Here is an 18,410-nt window from a genome sequence, read left to right as displayed (position 1 = left end):
GCCACTTGCCCATGATCACGCTGCTAAGAAAAGTCAAACCATAATTTAATCCTAATCTGTCTCACACACAAAGACAACCTTGACAGGAATAAAACTTACTTCCATGTAGGAGAGATGCAACTCGTCAAAGAGAAGCAGAATCACTTTATCACATACAGAATCAGTGTCATTACTGTCTGAAAAAAGATGCTCTGCACAATTCTGCCAATGTATTGATTCTGAACCTGCCATGTCTTCAAAAATGGCATTATTAGTGAAGCTGCTCAACAAGCCCTCTGAAACAAAACAGCTAATGAAATGGGTATTTATATTTAGTCTAAACTATACTTTTAGGACTTTATCTTATAGCTCTATCCTGAATCGATATGTTTAATAACATTAGGAATGAGGTTATCATTGTAACAGCAAAAGAACAACCTAAGCATTCACCAGTAGCAGATTAAATCAATTATGTTGTATCTATTCAAAAAAATATTAGGCAGTCAAAAAAAGAATGAGGTTCCTTGCTACTTACTTGCTGATATAGAATGATCTCCAAAAAAAAAAAAGAAGCGAGGGTCAGACCTCTGTGTATAGTTACTATTTGTGTTACACATGTTTGTTTAGGCACAGACTCTTTCTCAAAAGTGTAAGGCAAAGTGGTAACAGTAACTTGTCAAAGAGGAGCCAGGAGCCAGAGAACAGGGGTGGGAAAGGCCCTTTACGTGAAATTACTTTTGTATCTTGTCCTATGGGAAAAGTTAATTATTCAATTTTTTTTAAATTTAAAAACAATACAAGCTGATTATACATTTGACAAATACAGGGAATTTCTGACTGCAGGATAAAACAAAGCATCAACTACAAAGAGAAGCAGAAATTCTTCTTGAGCTGCTGATTTTACTATACATTTGGGCTACATTTTTTCTTAAGAGAATCACTACAAAGTAATAGTACAAATACCTTTTTTAATGTGAAAAGGTATAAAATCTCCTTTAAAAACTTTTCACTTATCCATCACATAACATCAAATGTACCTGTAATCCCAAGTATGATTCTTCTGAGAAGGAAAAGTCAGATCAAATACATCATTAAGGAAAAACATGCACACTAAATAGACTACGAACTCTACTGGGACAAAGACCATTATTTTGCATATTTTTTCATTCCCCAATTCCTGACAGGATTCTCAGAATCATTTCTTAGTTAATGAACAGCAAATTGACTCATTGGTTAAATTAGCAACTACAGAGCTGCCTAACAGCAGTACAAAATAAATGAATAATTCACCAAAAACTAGCTCTAGATATTAATTTTAATTACTTTGTAGCAACATAATTTAGTACCAAATGTTTAAAAAGTACCCATTATAATTGCTAAACTGTGAAGTCACTATTATTTGTATCTGACCAGCTATACAAAACTCATCTGTTTTTCTCTTGACAAAAGGTAGTAAAAATCGCAAACAATAAAGAAGACGCTACTCATTAAAAGTCATGTTTACTAATCTAGCACCATAATTCCAGTCTTAGAACCTCCCATGCAGTTGGAAAGGGAATATGGGAAGAGGTGAGTATGTTGGAAATGTAGGGTAGTTCTCAAATTGGGGCCCCATTTTGCTTGCTCTAAAGCAAAAAACACAGGGTCTACCAAAGAAGAGAAGTGCTAAGGCTGGAGTCGAAAACAAAAGCTTTTGGTTCAGATGGTAAAGGAGGCCCTCAAGAGCAGTAGAATCAGTGTATCCCGAAGGCAGTGCTGGAGGCAGTCTCATGCACTAGGGGGTTTCTTCTTGGCATCCAAGTCCTTTTTAATTTCTTCAAGTTTTTTAGCCAGGTTTGGTATCTTTAAAGAGAAAAAAGATTATTATAATTTTGCATCTACCTAATCAATATTCTTGTACTTCTTTTCCTCCAAAGATAAATGGTTTTACAAGCTTTTATCTTCCTCCGAAAGAGATCTCCTAAACAGTGGTTCTTTTTGCTTTCTTTTTTGAGATAGGGTCTCTGTCACTCAGGCTGGAGCGCAATGGTGCAAACATAGGTCACTGCAGGATTGACCTCCAGAGTTCAAGCGATCCTTCCCGCCCCAGTCCCGCAAGTAGTTGGGACCACGGACATGCCACCACGCCTGGCTAATTTTTTATTTTTTGTAAAGATGGGCTTTTGCCACATTGCCCAGGCTGGTCTCAAACTCCTGAGCTCAAGCAATCTGCCCACCTCGGCCTCCCAAAGTGCTAGGATTACAGGCGTGAGCCACTAAACCCGGCCAATAGTGGTATTTCTTAGCCTCATAACTGCATAGAAAGATATCAGAAGTTGTCAGATAAGTATGCTTCTCTCTGAAAGCCACTTCTACTTTTGTATACCCACTTCCACTCGATCTGGTGCCAAGTAAAGGTTGTGAGTATAAACAATAAATGTGACATAATATAGCCTTTGCCTAGAAAACTATGACTCAAACGAAGGTTGACAAAGGAATTCCCTTTGTCATACAAAAAGCTTTACAACAAGACAAATCAATATCATGTTTCCCTTGCTTGTCTTTTTCAAACACCTGTCCAGAATCCCCATTCGTAGGCTGCTGTACCACCTGGTTTTCAACATCGCCATCTATAAAGCGAGGTTAATACAACTTCACAAAACTCTGTCCTCAAATGTGCTACCCTTAGAATTTTGAAGATGGAATACAGATCTATATTTTTCAGTCCCCCTACCCAGATGCATCTCCAAAATTCTAAGTCATCTCTACTACTGGGTAGTGGGGCTGAAAATATTATCCAATTAATCTTTAAATTCTCACTTATCACATGATTTCCCTAAGAATTTTAAGAGCCCAACTTAATATTACTCTGAGCTAACAAGCCACAGCTAAGGATCTTCATGAGCCCAGCTGAACTGAAGGGATTTTTCCCTCTTGTGGTGATACGGAAGAGGACAGATGTTTCATGAGCTGTATTACTTTTTCAAACAATGGCAAACCATTCTCAATATTCAGGAGTTTGCCTCAGCCCTATGGACCTCATTTATGCTGGAAGTCACACCTTACCTCAAACAAAGAAAAGTCACTCTAAAACAGTTACATGGAATCAAGGCAGTCATGGATATGGCCACTTACGTCATAGTTCTGAGCCAGATACATTCCAACCACGTTGCCCAATGTAAATCCAAGCTGAAAAAATAGAATAGTAAGAGTTACAGTGCATACTGAGTCCTGTGCCAGTATGATTCCAAATTAAAATACGAAGACAGTATCTTCCTAAGAAGCCTAGGACAGTTAGAAGACCTTAATGTCCCGTCTAGGGCTGTGTACAACATGAGAGTCACATTTTTCTTCTATAAACACAGAGATGCCCTCTCCAGAGGCTAAAGAGTATACAAAAGAATAAATGGTGACACCAACCAAATGTAAGAAAAAAATAAAACCGCAAAAAATAATAAATGGTAACACTGTATAAATCTACCCTAAATTCTCTTATCCCCTCACAACTCACATAAATACTTGACTACAAGTTCTGGAAACTCAAGCCAAAGTTCAGATTTTTCTTGTGGAATGCTGCAATTTTTTGTCTTTTTTTGGTTATGGATATTGTTATTCCTTTTCAAATCAAATCAAAGTTATTCATAAAAGTTATACTATAAAAATACTTTCTAAAGTATTCACTCAAGGCCGGGCACAGAGGCTCACACCTATAATCCCAGCACTTTGGGAGGCCAAAGTGGTGGATCACTTGAGGTCAGGAGTTTGAGACCAGCCTGGCCAACATGGTGAAACTTCATCTCTACTAAAAATACAAAAATTAGCCAGGCGGGGTGGCTCACACCTGTAATTCCAGCTACTCGGGAGGCTGAGGCAGGAGAATCACTTGAAACCGGGAGGCAGAGGTTGCAGTGAGCTGAGATCATGCCACTGCACTCCAGCCTGGGAGACAGAGCAAGACTCCATCTCAAAATAAATAAATAAATATTCAGCCAAATCATAGGATCTCAGAGAATGAAGGGACTCTTCACAGTTTACAATCTCTTCATAGTTCAAACAGAGGACCTTGAGGCCCAGGATGGAAAGGGACTTCTCCAAGGACATTCACAACAAGGAGGACAAGACAATCTACATTAGCTTCACACTCAAAAACTAAAATATGTGATGAGAGAAAAGAAGAGAAAACTCTGACACACCACTGAGAGCACATATGGCTTAGCACTCTGCCACAGGTACAGTCTAACATGCTAACAGGTACAGTCTGGCAGAATATTTAAGGTCGGTGGGAAACACAGTGACAAGAGACAGGTGCAACATTTAGAAAACTTTAAATATTTATCCCATTTGGTGACTATTTTCCTAAACAAAAACTGGTTCATGAAATTTAGATATACCCAAAAGGGCCAAGGCTCCTCAGCTTTGAGTTTTAATGATAATAATTCCCTGTTTTCCTCTGGTAATTAAGAGGCTCCATCTGGAGCTTAATTTTTCATTTTATAAATTCAAACTAGCATGAATTTTTTTCATCATTTTCTTTAATCAGTGTTGCTTTTATTCAATCAATACACAGCAGAGAGGTTTTAAAAAAATAAAGTGTGGCACTTAACACCATCAATCACACATGGCGTGACTGAACCTTATCTTCAAGTTGGAGATGCACATAGGGGAACAGAATGCAGCTGAGTTCTTAGTACGCTTTAAACTTACTAAGCTTGAAACACCAAAAGCATAATTTAAATTGGTTTGTTATTAGCAAAAAAAACATAGAAGAGGCTATCTAATCTCTAATCATAGACCATTCTGATCATTTGATTAATCAGATATGGCCTGCAAAATCCTACTTTTACCAATGTTGCACCTTGAAGCAGAATGATTTTTTTCTCCTATGGGTTGAAACCAGTTAGGAAGAGGTTTTCCAAATCCAGAAGGAGTATTAAATTTGCTTAAAAGAAGAGAAAAAAAAAAAAAAATGAAAGTATTAGCTCTAACACCAAAAAGAAAAAACATGGGATTTTAAAACTTTCAAAAGAAATAATCGAGTTCGGTTCCACCACTATCAGGCAGTGTGCCTAAAGCAAGACACTTAACCTCTCTGGATCTTTGCTGATTTGAGCTTCCTGATTTATAAAACATTATACTCACAATGTAATGTCCAGCTCCAACATTCTAAGATTCCTAGTTCTTACCATATCTGTCTCTAAACAAATGTGGCATGTCTAACGTGGCTTCATTTTGGCAACTTCGCCAGGCATCAGGGCACATGAAAAACTCATGATTATTTTAAAACACAACACAAAACAAAAACCATAAGCCTCTAAACAAATCATATCCAATTCCAGTTTCAGAATACTACCAGATCTACCAAAGGGGTCTTTTAAGATTAAATACACAAGAAAAATGTCACTAAGACAAATGTTTCCGAATACTACCGGATCTACCAAAGGGGTACTGTAAGATTAAATACACAAGAAAAATGTCACTAAGGGAAAAATGCATGAAGCCAGAAAAGCATATACAGTATGTTGTTCATGGGATGGTCAATAGGCATGTTTACACACAAAAAAAACCCCTAAATCTGAGGAACAGTGACTCAGTCTGAGAGGTTAGACTGGAGTCAGATTATAGGAGGTCTTGGATGAGTCTGAAACCTCGTGGTAGGCCAAGAATGCCTAACTTCTTCCAGGCCAAGACCTGGAAACCTCATCAGTAGTTCTGTCAGGTGAATGCCATCACAATGCCCTGCTTCCTCTACATGGTCACCTGTTAGTATTCCCTGTAGAGAAGACTGTGGCATAAGGAGTGCAATGCCTTCTTCCCAAGCTCAATACTAAGTGCATTACTATCACACCCTCTCTGCAATAATTTTGAGACTTTACGGGTATGAAAAAGTAGCTTCTTTTCACAGGAACATTGGGGACAATTAATGGTACAACACTGCAAGTTTGAAAACAGAGGACTGAGATGAGGAAAGTAGTGTACAGGAAAAATAGATGGGAAGAAGATGCTGGAGCTAAGAGCCTCAAAAGGGAAGTCTAGACTGGCACAGAACAGTACACAACAGAAGAATTGCATTGTCAGCTCTATAAATAGAGAGTACACTAAGAATCAGTGAAGCTCCACAATCCATTATCCACAATTCTGAAACCCAACTCAATCCAAACTACATTACATCATAACTCATTTGGTAACAAAAGCATACCTGACCTGAACTAACAGCAGACTATTTATAGTCATTATCACATTTTAGTGTGAATAATCATTTTTTGCTATAGCAATAGAAATCTTTAAATATAGGATCCTGCCTTAGACCTCCTCACTGGAGAATATGTCTCACAGCAAAAATATTAATACATTTGATTACAAAGTGCTATCCCAGATGCTGCTGGGGGTGTTAAGTACCGAGGTACATGATGCAGCTTATTACTTTTCTAAAATCTAAAAGAAATCTGATTTCCCAAATACATACGGCCCCTAAAGATTTTGATTAAGGGACTGCAGACCTTAATATACTAAAAATCAACTTCATATTTAGCCCCATGAAAGGATTAAAAATGATCTCTGCCCTTAGATAACTTATATGATGAATAGGAAGAAATGCTAGGTAAAATAGTTGTATAACAACAGAAGGCAGGACCCCGCACAGGATTTTCAATGTTAACAGATGCTCCAAAAATCAGAACTAGGCCATGCATTAAGTGGCAAAATGAATGATACAGAAGTGATTCTTTTAAGAAATCATACTTGAAAAATATGTACCTCAGGTTGATATTAAAGGCTCTAAATATGCTAAGTGTTCACATTTAAACTGGTGATATGGTTTGGCTGTGTCCCCACCCAAATCTCATCTTGAATTCCTACATGTTGTGGGAGGTAACTGAATCATGGGGGCAGGTATTTCCCATGCTGTTCTCATGATAGTGAGTAAGCCTCATGAGATCTGATGGTTTTATAAAGAGGAGTTCCTCTGTACAAGCTCTCTCTTTGTCTGCTGCCATCCATGTAAGACGTGACTTGCTCCTCCTTGCTTTCTGCCATGATTGTGAGGCCTCCCCAGCCATGTGGAACTGTAAGTCCATTAAACCCTTTTTCCCATATAAATTACCCAGTCTCGGGTATGTCTTTATCAGTAGTGTGAAAATGGACTAACACAACTGGCAAGGGAAATGTGAAGAATACTGAATGTGGAAAATCAAGGCACAAGATGGGAATGGAGATGTGATGACTGGCATAAAAGAAACAGGCCTGACTGGAAAAGAGAATTTGAGTTAAAGAATGGAGAGAATTAAGTATGGAAAGCTGGGCAGGGCTAGATGATGGGCTTCAAACAGCAGGTAGGGCAGCCAGGCACAATGGCTGTGCTTGTAATCCCGGCACTTCGGGAGGACAAGGCGAGAGGATAGCCTGAGCCCAAGAGTTTGAGACCAGCCTGGGCATCATGGTGAAACTACATCTCTACCAACAAAATGCAAAATTAGCCAAGTGTGGTGGCATACATCTGTAGTCCCAGCTACTCTGGAGGCTGTGGTGGGAGAATCACTTGAGCCCAGGAGGTAGAGGTTACAGTGAGCTGAGATTACGCCACTGCACTCCAGCCTGGGCGACAGAGGCAGGGGAGTTTCCTTCACCTGCAGTTGTGGTAGGGAGCCACTGACTACGCTTTGCCCGCAGCAACATGATGAAAGCACTGCCTGAGAAGCATTCTCCTGGTACCTATACTCAGAAAAGGCTGAGGAAGCAAGGATCTACTAGATGATGAAAAGATGTAGGAATTAAAAACGTAATTTTATTTATTTATTTATTTTTTTTAAAGAAAACTAAGTACCTATTAGAGAAAAGCTGATTACTGTGGTGGCAAGCAAACAAGACTGAATTGTTTCTATTGATCAATAAAGATCAATGGAATAGAGTGGAGAGCCCAGGAATACACCATAAAGGCTTATTATGGTCAAGTGATTTTCAACAAGAGTGCCAAGGCACTCAATATGGAAAGAACAGTCTTTCCAAGAAATGGTGCTGGGAATAATCTTTTCAAGAAATGGTGCTGGGACAATGGGATATCCACATGCAAAGAATAAAGTTGGACTCCCACCTCACACTATATACAAAAATTAACTCAAAATGGATTAAAAACCTAAATGTAAGAGCTAAAACTATAAAACTCTTCGAAGAAATCATAGGCGTAAACCTTCATGAGTGGGGCTGGGCAAACAGTTTTCTCAGATATGACACCAAAAGTACAAGTAACCAAAAAAAAAAAAAAAAAAAAAATTGGACTTCATCAAAATTAAAAATGTCTGTGTTTCAGAGAATACCATCAAGAAAGTCAAAAGACAACACACAAAATGAGATAGAATATTTTCAAATATATATCTGATAAGAGATCTGCATCCAGAATATATAAATAATTCTTACAACTGAATGACACAAAAAAACTCAATTTAAAAATGGGCAAATTGGCCAGGCACAGTGGTTCACGCCTATAATGCCACACTTTGGGGGCCAAGGCGGGTGGATCACCTGAGGTCAGGAGTTCAACACCAGCCTGGCCAACTTGGTGAAACCCCGTCTCTACTAAAAATACAAAAATCAGCCAGGCATGGTGGTGGATGCCTGTAGTCCCAGCTACTTGGGAGGCTGAGGCAGGAGAAACTGCTCGAACCCAGGAAGCAGAGGTTGCAGTGAGCTGAGATTGCACCACTGCACTCCAGCCTGAGCGACAGAGCGCAACTCCATCTCAAAAATAAATAAATAAAATTAAATTAAAATTAAAATGGGCAAATGACATGAAAGGATTTCTCCAAAGATACAAATAGCCAACAAGCACATGAAAAGATGCTCAACATCATTAGTCACTGAGGAAATGCAAAGCAAAAGCATAAGGAACCACGTCACACCCACTAGAATTGTTTTAACAAAAAGAACAGCTACAACAAATGTTGCCGAGGATGTGGAGAAATTGAAACTGTCATACATTACTGGTGAAAATGTAAAATGGTGCAGCTACTCTGGAAAACAGTCCAAAAGTTCCTCAAAGAGTTGAGCATAAAGTTACCATATGATGCAGCAATCCCACCTTAGGGTATATAACCAAGAGAACTAAAATACACATCCACACAAAAACCTGCACACAAATATTCCTAGCAAGATTACTCATCATAGCCAAAAGTGGAAACATCTTGAATGTCCATCAACTGGTGAAATAATTAACAAAATAGAAATAAACGTAACAAACAAGGTGCAAGATAATTATTCAGAAGTTAATGAAAAGACATGAGACCTAAATAAATGAAGAAATGGATCATAACAGTGAAATAGTAAGGCCAGGCATGGTGGCTCACACCTGTCATCCCAGCACTTTGGGAGGCGGAGGCGGGCAGATCACATGAGGCCAGAAGTTTGAGACCAACCTAGCCAATATGGCGGAACCCTGTGTCTACTAAAAATACAAAAATTAGCTGGGGATGGTGGCACACGTCTGTAATCCCAGCTGCTTGGGAGGGTAAGGCACGAGAATTGCCTGAACCCAGGAGGCATTGGTTGCAGTGAGCTGAGATTGCGCCACAGCATTCCAGCCTGGGTGACAGAGGACTCTGTCTCAAACACAAAACAAAACAAAGACATAATAGTGTAAAGGCTTCAAAAGCATAAGTCATCAGGAGGGCCTCATGGAAAAAATATCAGAGTGGGACCATAAAGAGCATTTAGGAAGGTAAAAAGGATAAAAGGAAAACCAGCCAGGTGCAGTGGCTCACGCTTGTAATCCCAGCACTTTGGGAGGCCAAGGTGGGTAAATGACTTGAGGTCAGGTGTTCGAGGCCAGCCTGGCCAACATGGTAAAACCCCATATCTACTAAAAAAATAAAATTAGCCAGGCGTAGTGGCACATGCCTGTAATCCCAGCTACTTGGGAGGCTGACGTAGGAGAATCACTTGAACCCAGGAGGCGGAGGGTGCAGTGAGCCAAGATGGCACCACTACACTCCAGCCTGGGTGACAGAGTGATATTCTGTCTCAAAAACAAACAAACAAAAGCAATAAATCACAATAACAGCATCATAGGCAGTGTGCACAAAGCCCTCAGCAGTGCCATCATGTTAGCTTCCCTCCGAAAGCATCCTTACAATAACTCTAGCTAAACCTTACGAATAAGGAAGCAGTAGCTTTCCTCAGGTAGTGTTGGTTACTATCTGCAAAGAGGTGTCTTCTACTGTGGTAAAAGAAAGAGGGGGTGCTCACTTTGGCAGCACATACACTAAAACTGGAATGATACAGAGATCAGAATGGCCCCTGCGCAAAGAGGACATGCAAATTCCTGAAGCAATGCATTTTTTAAAAACAGTCTAGGAGCAGTGGCTCAAGCCAACACTTTGAGAAGCTGAGGTGGGAGGACTGCTTCAGCCCAGGAGTTCAAGACCAGCCTGGGCAATATAGTGAGACCCTATCTCTACTATTAAAAAAATAATAATAAAGAGGAAAAAACTGCAGTAAAAGAAAAGGGAAAAACCACAGGAACAAGGTCTCTTCAAGATAGAGACAATGGGCAAATATTTTAACCTGAGGAGGAATATGAACAATGGAAGGAAGATATCACCAACACAAGCAAACACAGTGGTTTTCAAACTGTGCTCCACAAATCACAACTGTAGGAGAAACATCTTAGAGGGTTCCTGAATATGTAATGACAATGCACCTGCTTAACTTGTGACTGTTTCATCACTTCTAAACCTTTCCGATCACCTACCCTTCTGTAAGAAGCTAATCCCCACTTCTGAGAAGTAACCAATCTGGGTTCAAATGACACCCTGCAAAAGAAAAACTGAACACTATCTGAATCCTTGTTGAGTGCCCCTGTTTTTAAGTTTTTTAACGTGTTAACTCATTTTTAATCCTCACAACAAAACCGTGAGGTGGGTTTGCATTTTCAGGTGTGGAAATGGGAGCACAGAAAATTTCAACAGCCCACCCACGCTACCACAACTTGAAAATGATGGGACGCAGGGTTCAAAGTGAGAAGTCTGACTCTGAAATTTAACCTCTTAAACACTAGAACGTGATGGTCATTGTTTTATAGATGAAATGACTGAACACAAAGAGAAATACTTGCTCAACTTTAGAGTCAGTGGCTCATTTGACAGAGGTGGAATCAATGTGAAAAGTAGTGCTATCCACTTATTTAAAAAAAAAAAAAAGCAGTGAGGTGGGAGACCAGAGGGTGAGAGAACATCAGGGTTCCAGTTACTTCTGAGCTAGGAATATAATGGACAGCTTTAGCATCTCTCCTTAAATGCCGAGAATTCTGAATTCTCAAATCAGAATATGACCAGGTACAGTGTCTCATGCCTGTAATCCCAACACTGTAGGAGGCCTAGATGAGACCTGTCTCTACAAAAAAAAAAATTTAAAATTAGTCAGGGGTGGTGGTGTGGGTCTGTAGTCCTAGCTACTACTAAAGAGGCTGAGATGGGAAGACTGCTTGAGGCCAGGAGTTAAAGACTGCACTGAGCCATGATTGTGCCACTGGACTCTAGCCTAGGTGACAAAGAGAAACCTTGTCTCTAAAAAAAAAAAAAAAAAAAAAAAATTACGCAGTAAAAGTTTATTGCAAAACCAAATAGACCCATTCAGCAAAACCACTTAGAAAGTTAATTGTAACTGAGTCATGTCCTCTCAGTTTATCAATGAGCAACAGATACAGCAGGCAGCTCAATTACATCATCCTATACCCTGGAGCTAAGTGATACCGCTTTTAATCTAGTGTTTACTACAAGAAAATGACTGTCATTATTCTGAACTCACAAACTAACACCTAGTTAGGACACTACAGAAACTCCTAGAGGCAAAGAAGCAGCCGTCTTAGCTGGGCAGATTAAGGACACTCTTTTGACTAATTGGATTTAACAATCCATTACCATCTTTCAAAAGTACAGAAGAGGCACGTTTTGTGTTTTAATCTTTGACAAAGATACAGCATTTGGGACCAGGTGCGGAGGCTCACGCCTGTAATCCCAGCACTTTGGGAGGCTGAGGCAGGCGGATCCGGAGGTCAGGAGATGGAGACCATCCTGGCCAACAGGGTGAAACCCCGTCTCTACTAAAAATACAAAAATTAGCTGGGCCTGCTGGCGCGCGCCAGCTACTCGGGAGGCTGAGGCAGGAGAATCGCTTAAACCCAGGAGGGGGAGGTTGCAGTGAGCTGAGATCGCTTCACTGCACTCCAGCCTGGCGACAGAGCAAGACTCCATCAGAAAAATAAAGACACAGCATTCGGGCAGGAGCGGTGGCTCACGACTGTAATCCCAGTACTTTCGGAGGCTGAGGCGGGTTGATCACTTGAGGTCAGGAGTTCGAGACCAGCCTGGCCAACTCAGTGAAACCCCGTCTCTACTAAAAATACAAAAATTAGCCGGGCATCGTTGCGCGCGCCTGTAATTCCAGTTACTCGGGAGGCCGAGGAGAGAGAAGCGCTTGAACCCGGGAGGCGGAGGTTCCCGTGAGCCGAGATCGTGGCACTGCACTCCAGCCTGACGACATAGCGAGACTCCGTCTCAAAAAAAAAAAAAAGAATTAGAGGTTGAAAGCACCAAGTTTTGAGTGCACAATAGCTTGGCAGAAAAACTTTCACTTGAAAATTTGATGAGCAAGTCCTCCTGGAACCTTCACTAAGCAATCTTTGAAATATACCGAGTTTTGCCAGAAAACTCGTTTTTAACTCAAATAAGGAGCCAGGAGAAACAGTCTGCTTACTCATGCTTAGTCATTTCGGGAAAAATTACGTGTATACCAGTGTCTGACTCATTCCTCCAAGTCTGAAAGGTCTGATGAGGACTTAGCCTCTCGGACTTTGTGAGGTGGCTAATTTACGGTTTATTTCTGGCCCTCCTACCTCCTCAGAAATGCCAACTAGCAAGGCTCCACAGCAGGGACCGGCCGGCGACTATGTAATGGAACAGGAGCGCAGAAAGAAAGGGGGGCGGACTACGAAAAATCATCAAGGACCACACAAGCTTTAATACAAGTATTACACAATAAGCGCGGGGCGCGGCGCACAATAAGTGGCTCTGGAAACGCACACTCTCTGACACCTCAAAGTTTTAGGGACTTGGATGGATGCAGAAAAATAGGGGCAAAGGGATTTTCTGGGGAGGCAGGAAGAAAACGGCCGCCCTGAGAGGCGACGACCAGGCGCGGGGGCCGAAGGGACAGCGGGACCCACGCCCAGGCCGGGTCGGCGGGGTCGGCAGTCCTCGAGGGGGAAATGGGATCCGAGGCACGCCCCAGGCAGCGGGCCCCGCTCTTCGGCAGCTCCACTCACCAGGAACTGGAGCATGATGTCGGTGGGGAGGGCGAGGAGGGCGCGAAGGACTGCTGCAGCTCCGCGGGCCGGTCCGAGCCTACCTCCCCATGCGCGGGGGGCGGAACGCCCCGTCGACTTCCGGGTCACACCCCGTCCCGCCCTGCCTCGCTCCTCCCGCCCAGCCCGCGCCCGGAAACGACTCGCAGCGACGCAGCGTCCCGGTTCCCCCTGGCGGAGCGCGTCGGCCTCACAAGCTGAACCAGCCGGGCAGCGAGGGCGCGACAAGACTTGCGAGGAGCCAAGTCCCGAGCCTGGCTGGGCAGCTTTGAGCATCCCGCCTCTGTAAACCTGGGCCGGGGCCCAGGAATCTGTGTTATTCTCAGCACGCGGACGATTCTGATACACAGCCCAGCTTAGGGCTCTCTGGCCTAGAAGGACTGCATGAGCAGCGGGTCCCATCCCTAGGTTCGCAGCTGAATCGTGGGAGCTTTTGCAACATCCTCTACCAGTGCCCAGCTGGACTTTGCGGGGAAGAAAGAAGGCTTGTAGCTCGCAAAGCTCCGCAGGTGTGCTGTGTCATCAGCGTTGAGGACCCAAGGTGGAGAGGCTGGGTGTTTAAGAGGCTCGGATGGCGGGCTTTGGAGTCTGGTGATACCGGATGGGGCCCATGCTGCCGTGTGCCGCACGCCAGTCACTGAGATGATGAGTTTTGCAGCAGAGAAAGGGTTTGTTCACCAGGCAGCCAGCCGAGGAGACGGGAGAACAGATCTCAAATCTGCCTCCCCAAAGATGGGTTTTAGGGATATTTATGGGATAGAGGAGCAAGGTGGTCTGAGGTGTGGGGAAAGGCGATTGGAGGTCAGGAAAAGTTTGTCAATGGGTGATCTGCGGGAGGTAGTCAAGCTTCATGGCTCTTCATAGGATACATGGTCACAAAAGGTCATCCTTAGCATGATCTGAGGGTGGAGGTTTTGGCCCTCTAATGTCAGAAGGACACCCATAAGGCTTTCATGCAGGCCCAGTTGAGGGGTTGGTGGTCCCGGCTGTACAAGAACTGACCCAGGCCGGGCGCGGTGGCTCAAGCCTGTAATCCCAGGACTTTGGGAGGCTGAGACGGGTGGATCACGAGGTCAGGAGATCGAGACCATCCTGGCTAACACGGTGAAACCCCGTCTCTACTAAAAAATACAAAAAACTAGCCGGGCGAGGTGGCGGGCGCCTGTAGTCCCAGCTACTTGGGAGGCTGAGGCAGGAGAATGGCCTGAACCCGGGAGACAGAGCTTGCAGTAAGCTGTGATCCGGCCTCTGCACTCCAGCCTGGGCAACAGCGAGAGACTCCCTCTCAAAAAAAAAAAAAAAAAAAAAAAAACCCCAACTTCCTGAAAAACAAGAAACCTTATCAAGCAACCCAGATGTCAGAGATGTTATCCATAAGGAAGCCAGTGGGAGCTTAGATATATATTGTTTAGCTCTGTGACTTTAGCTATATGGGTTTGATTAAAAAACTAAGAGCAGGTGACTAAAAACAAGTGAGAGAAATTTCATTTGGCAGTCCTCATCAGGTTGACCCTCAGTTTCACTGGCTCAGCTGGGTTTCTTGCCTAGCATGGCCATAGGTCCTGTTGACAATTTAGTATCTCATCGCTACAAAGAATCTGTTCTTTCAGTCTTTTGGTCTGTGTGTGTATGTGTGTGTGTTTTCTCTCTCTTTTTTAAAGAATTTATTTTAAGCCTATTATACCACACAGTATGTTTTAAACACTAACTCCCTAATAAGATAAAGCAAAGACAAAAAAGTTCATCTTATTAGAAACAAGATATACCATCACTTACTGTCTTCAAACATTATTGCACTTTAATTTTCATAATTTGACAAAGCATTGATGAAACAATCTGCAGACTAATTTTAACAAACAACACCTGTAAGCAGACATGACCGTCCTAAATTGCTTATTAGGTATGAATTTTACAAACTACTTATATTTGCGGTAACGGTAGAGCTGGAGAGTATAGTGCCTTCTCCAAGCTGCCCAGCAAGAACCATCAGTATGGGGGAACTTATGACACTTTCCAAGGCCACGGCTCTTTCGGCCTGCAGCTGTCAGCCCACACATCTCCCTGTGTTTGTGGACTGGTTTGGTGATCGATTGGGTGTCAGGATTTCTTTTGATAACTTTGTGGAATGGATCAATGAGGATAACCTCAAAATATTTGTATGTAAAATCTTCACCAACCCAGTAAGAATTCAGGACTTTTAGAGCCCCACAGTTGTGTCCGACTCACTCCTCTGCAATGGACTGAAGGCTTCAAGCAAACTTTAGCTGGTTAACACCATGATGGACAGGCTTGCTGTAAGTTGCACCCTTAGGAACTGGGCGTTTTCGGCCACCACGGCGAACGCGAATCCTATCTATAACATAACCTTGCTTGGCCTTGTAGCCCAGCTGGTGTGCTTTATCAGGCCAGGTGGGGCAGGGAGCCTGCGGAGAGCAGAGAGCTGGAGGTACTGCCAGCAGCGGACCCTCAGAAGAAAGCACATGACATCAGACTGCTTCTTCCTCCATTGCTCCTGGATGTACTTGTATGCACCCATTTTGGCTTGCCTGATGGATGCTGCCAGACAGAAAGGAAAAAGCCTTACTCCCCCTGGTCTGTGTTTTAACATTAATGCTGATCAGTTGTTGCATTTAAACTGCAAAGGAGAGGGGATATAACGAGGCATGTCTAACCTCTCATACCATCATGTCTGGGAACTCAGTTTTAAGGTCTTGCTGGAGTCCCTTTGGCCAAAAAGAGGGTCTGTTCAATCAATGGAAGGGATTTAGGATGTTTAGTTTACCTAGCTATAGGAATTTAAGCAACGTTTCCTATTTCTGCTTTTCTCCAAACATCTTTCATTGTTCTGTCTTCCCCCACCTGCTTCCTGGTTTTTCTGCTTTCCAGCATATTGCCACTGCAACCGACCTGAGTTTATTTATTAAATGGCTAACCAATAGAGACACTCTATGGTTATCCATTTGTATTAGTCTGTTTTCGCACTGCTATAAAGAACTCCCTAAGACTGGGTAATTTGTAGAGGATAGGCATTTAACTGACAATTCTGCATGGCTGGGGAGGCCTCAGGAAACTTAGAATCATGGTGGAAGGCTAAAGGGAAGCAAGGCACATCTCACATGGTAGCAGGAGAGAAAAAGGGAGAGGGGAGCTGCCAAACACTTTTAAACCATCAGATCTCTTGAGAACTCACTATCACGAGAACAGCATGGGGGAAACTGCCCCCATGATCCAATCACCTCCCACCAGGTCCCTGCCTCAACACGTGGGGGCTACAGGGATTACAATTGGAGATGAGATTTGGGTGGGACCACAGAGCCAAACCATATCACCACTTAACAAGTAAACTCAAGTAAGTTGAGTTTACTCAGTAGGATCTCTCTCTCCTTGCCATTTTCGAATGCAGGGAAAGGAAAACTGGTGGGTCAAGATAGTGGCAGATGCTCCACAATCAACTACAACTAGAAAGGGCAGGGTCTCTTTGAACTAAGGTGGCTGCCAAGAGGGAAGAGGGAAGGGATGCTAGGAGATGGCTACAACACACCATACTTTCCAGTCTGTCCAGGTTAAAATTTGACTCAAGACTTAACCCGTGCTTCTCAACTTTAATCTTCATTCATATCACCTGGGCATCTTATTAAACTACATGTTCTGATTCAGTAGGTCTATGGTAGGGCCTAACTTTCTACATTTCTTTCAACCTCAAATGATGTTGCTGGTCTATGGACCAGACTTTGAGTTGCAAGATGCCAGACTGTGAGCTACATTAAGAGTGAGGTCTTCACCTGTTGAGCTCATGACTCCATCCTCAGCGCTCAGTGGGTGTCTGGCACAGCCTCTCAACACAACATAAGGATAGTTATTAAAATGTTTTTCGTAGGACCTTATCCTCTCCTTAAGATAAAGGCTTAAATGAAGCCCGGCTTTCCCTCTAAGGCTTTTTCAAAGGTATTTTCTCTAGCTAACCACAGGGCATGGAGAAGCAAGGCAGGACTCTTTTGCTCCCCACTGCTACTTTCCGAATTATCCCTTCAATATCCTTATATAAAAACACTTCCTTTACTTTCCTGTTTGCCTTTAGCCCTTTTTTTTTTTTTTTTTTTTTTTTTTTTTTTTGCAACAGGGTCTAGCTCTGTTGCCCAGGCTGGAGTGCAATGCCACGATCTCAGCTCACTGCAACCTCCACCTCCTGGGTTCAAGTGATTCTCCTGCCTCAGCCCCCTGAGTAGCTGGGATTACAGGCGCCCGCCATCATGCCCAGCTAATTATTATATTTTTAGTAGAGACAGGGTTTCATTGTATTGGCCAGGCTGGTCTCAAACTCCTGACCTCGTGATCCACCCGCCTTGGCCTCCCAAAGTGCTGGGATTACAAGCGTTGAGCCACCGCACTCAGCCTACCTTTAGCCCTTCTTAATGTCTTAATCTATTGATTTCTGAGGCAGTCTCCTCATTCACTGAAGGCTTTGGCATCTAACCCACGGCCTTCCTTTCAGTGCCACGTTATCATAATCTTGGGTGACTTCAAGGCCGTATACACTTGTACTTTCCAGAACTCCTTCCTTCCAGTGACCTTCACCTTCACCCCCCTTCAGCAGTGCTCTGCCGTGATCATAACACTTTGTCATATCGTAGACCTGTGAAGTATACCCCAAAATCCTACCTCCTCTCCTATCAGCCCTTTGACTTTAGCCAGATCTCCACTCAGCTATTCCATATTCTCATGAGCTATGTGCTCCCTTCTGGAAGGCTTCAATCCTTTTCTGTCTAGTCTATACCCCAAGAGACCAGCACTTTAAGGACTGTTACTCTCAATTCTCTTATCCAGTGGTCTTCTCTGATACTTGCCTTTTAAATTCTAATTTTTGATCTCCACCTTTTCCAGTCCCATACCAGTGATTCTAAGCACCAAATGGAGAAAAGAGGGATCATTCAGCAAATGATATTCATCTAACTAGGATCATTACCTGGAAAAAATAATGATGTTGGGTTCCTACTTCACACTTTGCACATAAATTACAGATAACATAAATGGCACTGCACACATAAATAACAGCTTAAACAAGACAAAAAATGTTAAAATCAGTAGGAGAAAAAGAGAGAAGTTA

The 18,410-nt window shown here is 42.8% G+C and overlaps 1 protein-coding gene, 1 non-coding gene and 1 pseudogene across 3 annotated transcripts; 1 reads left to right on the top strand and 2 right to left on the bottom strand.

Annotated features, from left to right (window-relative positions):
* Positions 1–859: 859 nt before the first annotated feature.
* Positions 860–13,837, bottom strand: STMP1 (short transmembrane mitochondrial protein 1). 2 transcript variants are annotated; one of them, XM_015447360.3, is made up of 3 exons: positions 13,268–13,723; positions 3,094–3,147; positions 860–1,821 (listed from the first exon to the last, which is right to left on the bottom strand). In XM_015447360.3, exons 1-3 carry the CDS (start codon positions 13,706–13,708, stop codon positions 1,747–1,749), a joined length of 570 nt encoding a protein of 189 aa, XP_015302846.3. In that variant the 5' UTR covers positions 13,709–13,723; the 3' UTR covers positions 860–1,746. The 2 variants fall into 2 exon arrangements, with proteins under 2 accessions (XP_015302846.3, XP_065398676.1); XM_065542604.2 differs by lacking the exon at positions 3,094–3,147 and having other exon boundaries at positions 13,268–13,837.
* On the top strand, positions 10,184–10,287 carry LOC123572578 (U6 spliceosomal RNA). Its single transcript, XR_006697146.1, has one exon. It is a non-coding gene; the product is annotated as a U6 spliceosomal RNA (small nuclear RNA).
* A 1,246-nt stretch (positions 13,838–15,083) lies between the features above and the next one.
* LOC102140625 (large ribosomal subunit protein eL15-like) lies at positions 15,084–16,023 on the bottom strand (annotated as a pseudogene).
* Between the last annotated feature and the right edge of the window lie 2,387 nt (positions 16,024–18,410).

This window comes from Macaca fascicularis, chromosome 3, assembly GCF_037993035.2.
Source record: "Macaca fascicularis isolate 582-1 chromosome 3, T2T-MFA8v1.1".
NCBI classification, from domain to species: domain Eukaryota; kingdom Metazoa; phylum Chordata; class Mammalia; order Primates; family Cercopithecidae; genus Macaca; species Macaca fascicularis.
Note: the sequence above shows the minus strand (reverse complement) of the source record. Positions and strands in the feature narration are given on the sequence as shown.

What these genes read in the sequence shown, in the direction of transcription:
- STMP1 (XM_015447360.3), bottom strand. Translation starts at nt 13,708, where the DNA reads ATGGGACCCGCTGCTCATGCAGTCCTTCTAGGCCAGAGAGCCCTAAGC. An exon ending in ACATCATGCTCCAGTTCCTG is followed by an intron (nt 3,148 to 13,267) that starts GTGAGTGGAGCT and finishes CTATTTTTTCAG; the next exon opens with CTTGGATTTACATTGGGCAA. An exon ending in ATCTGGCTCAGAACTATGAC is followed by an intron (nt 1,822 to 3,093) that starts GTAAGTGGCCAT and finishes TTCTCTTTAAAG; the next exon opens with ATACCAAACCTGGCTAAAAA.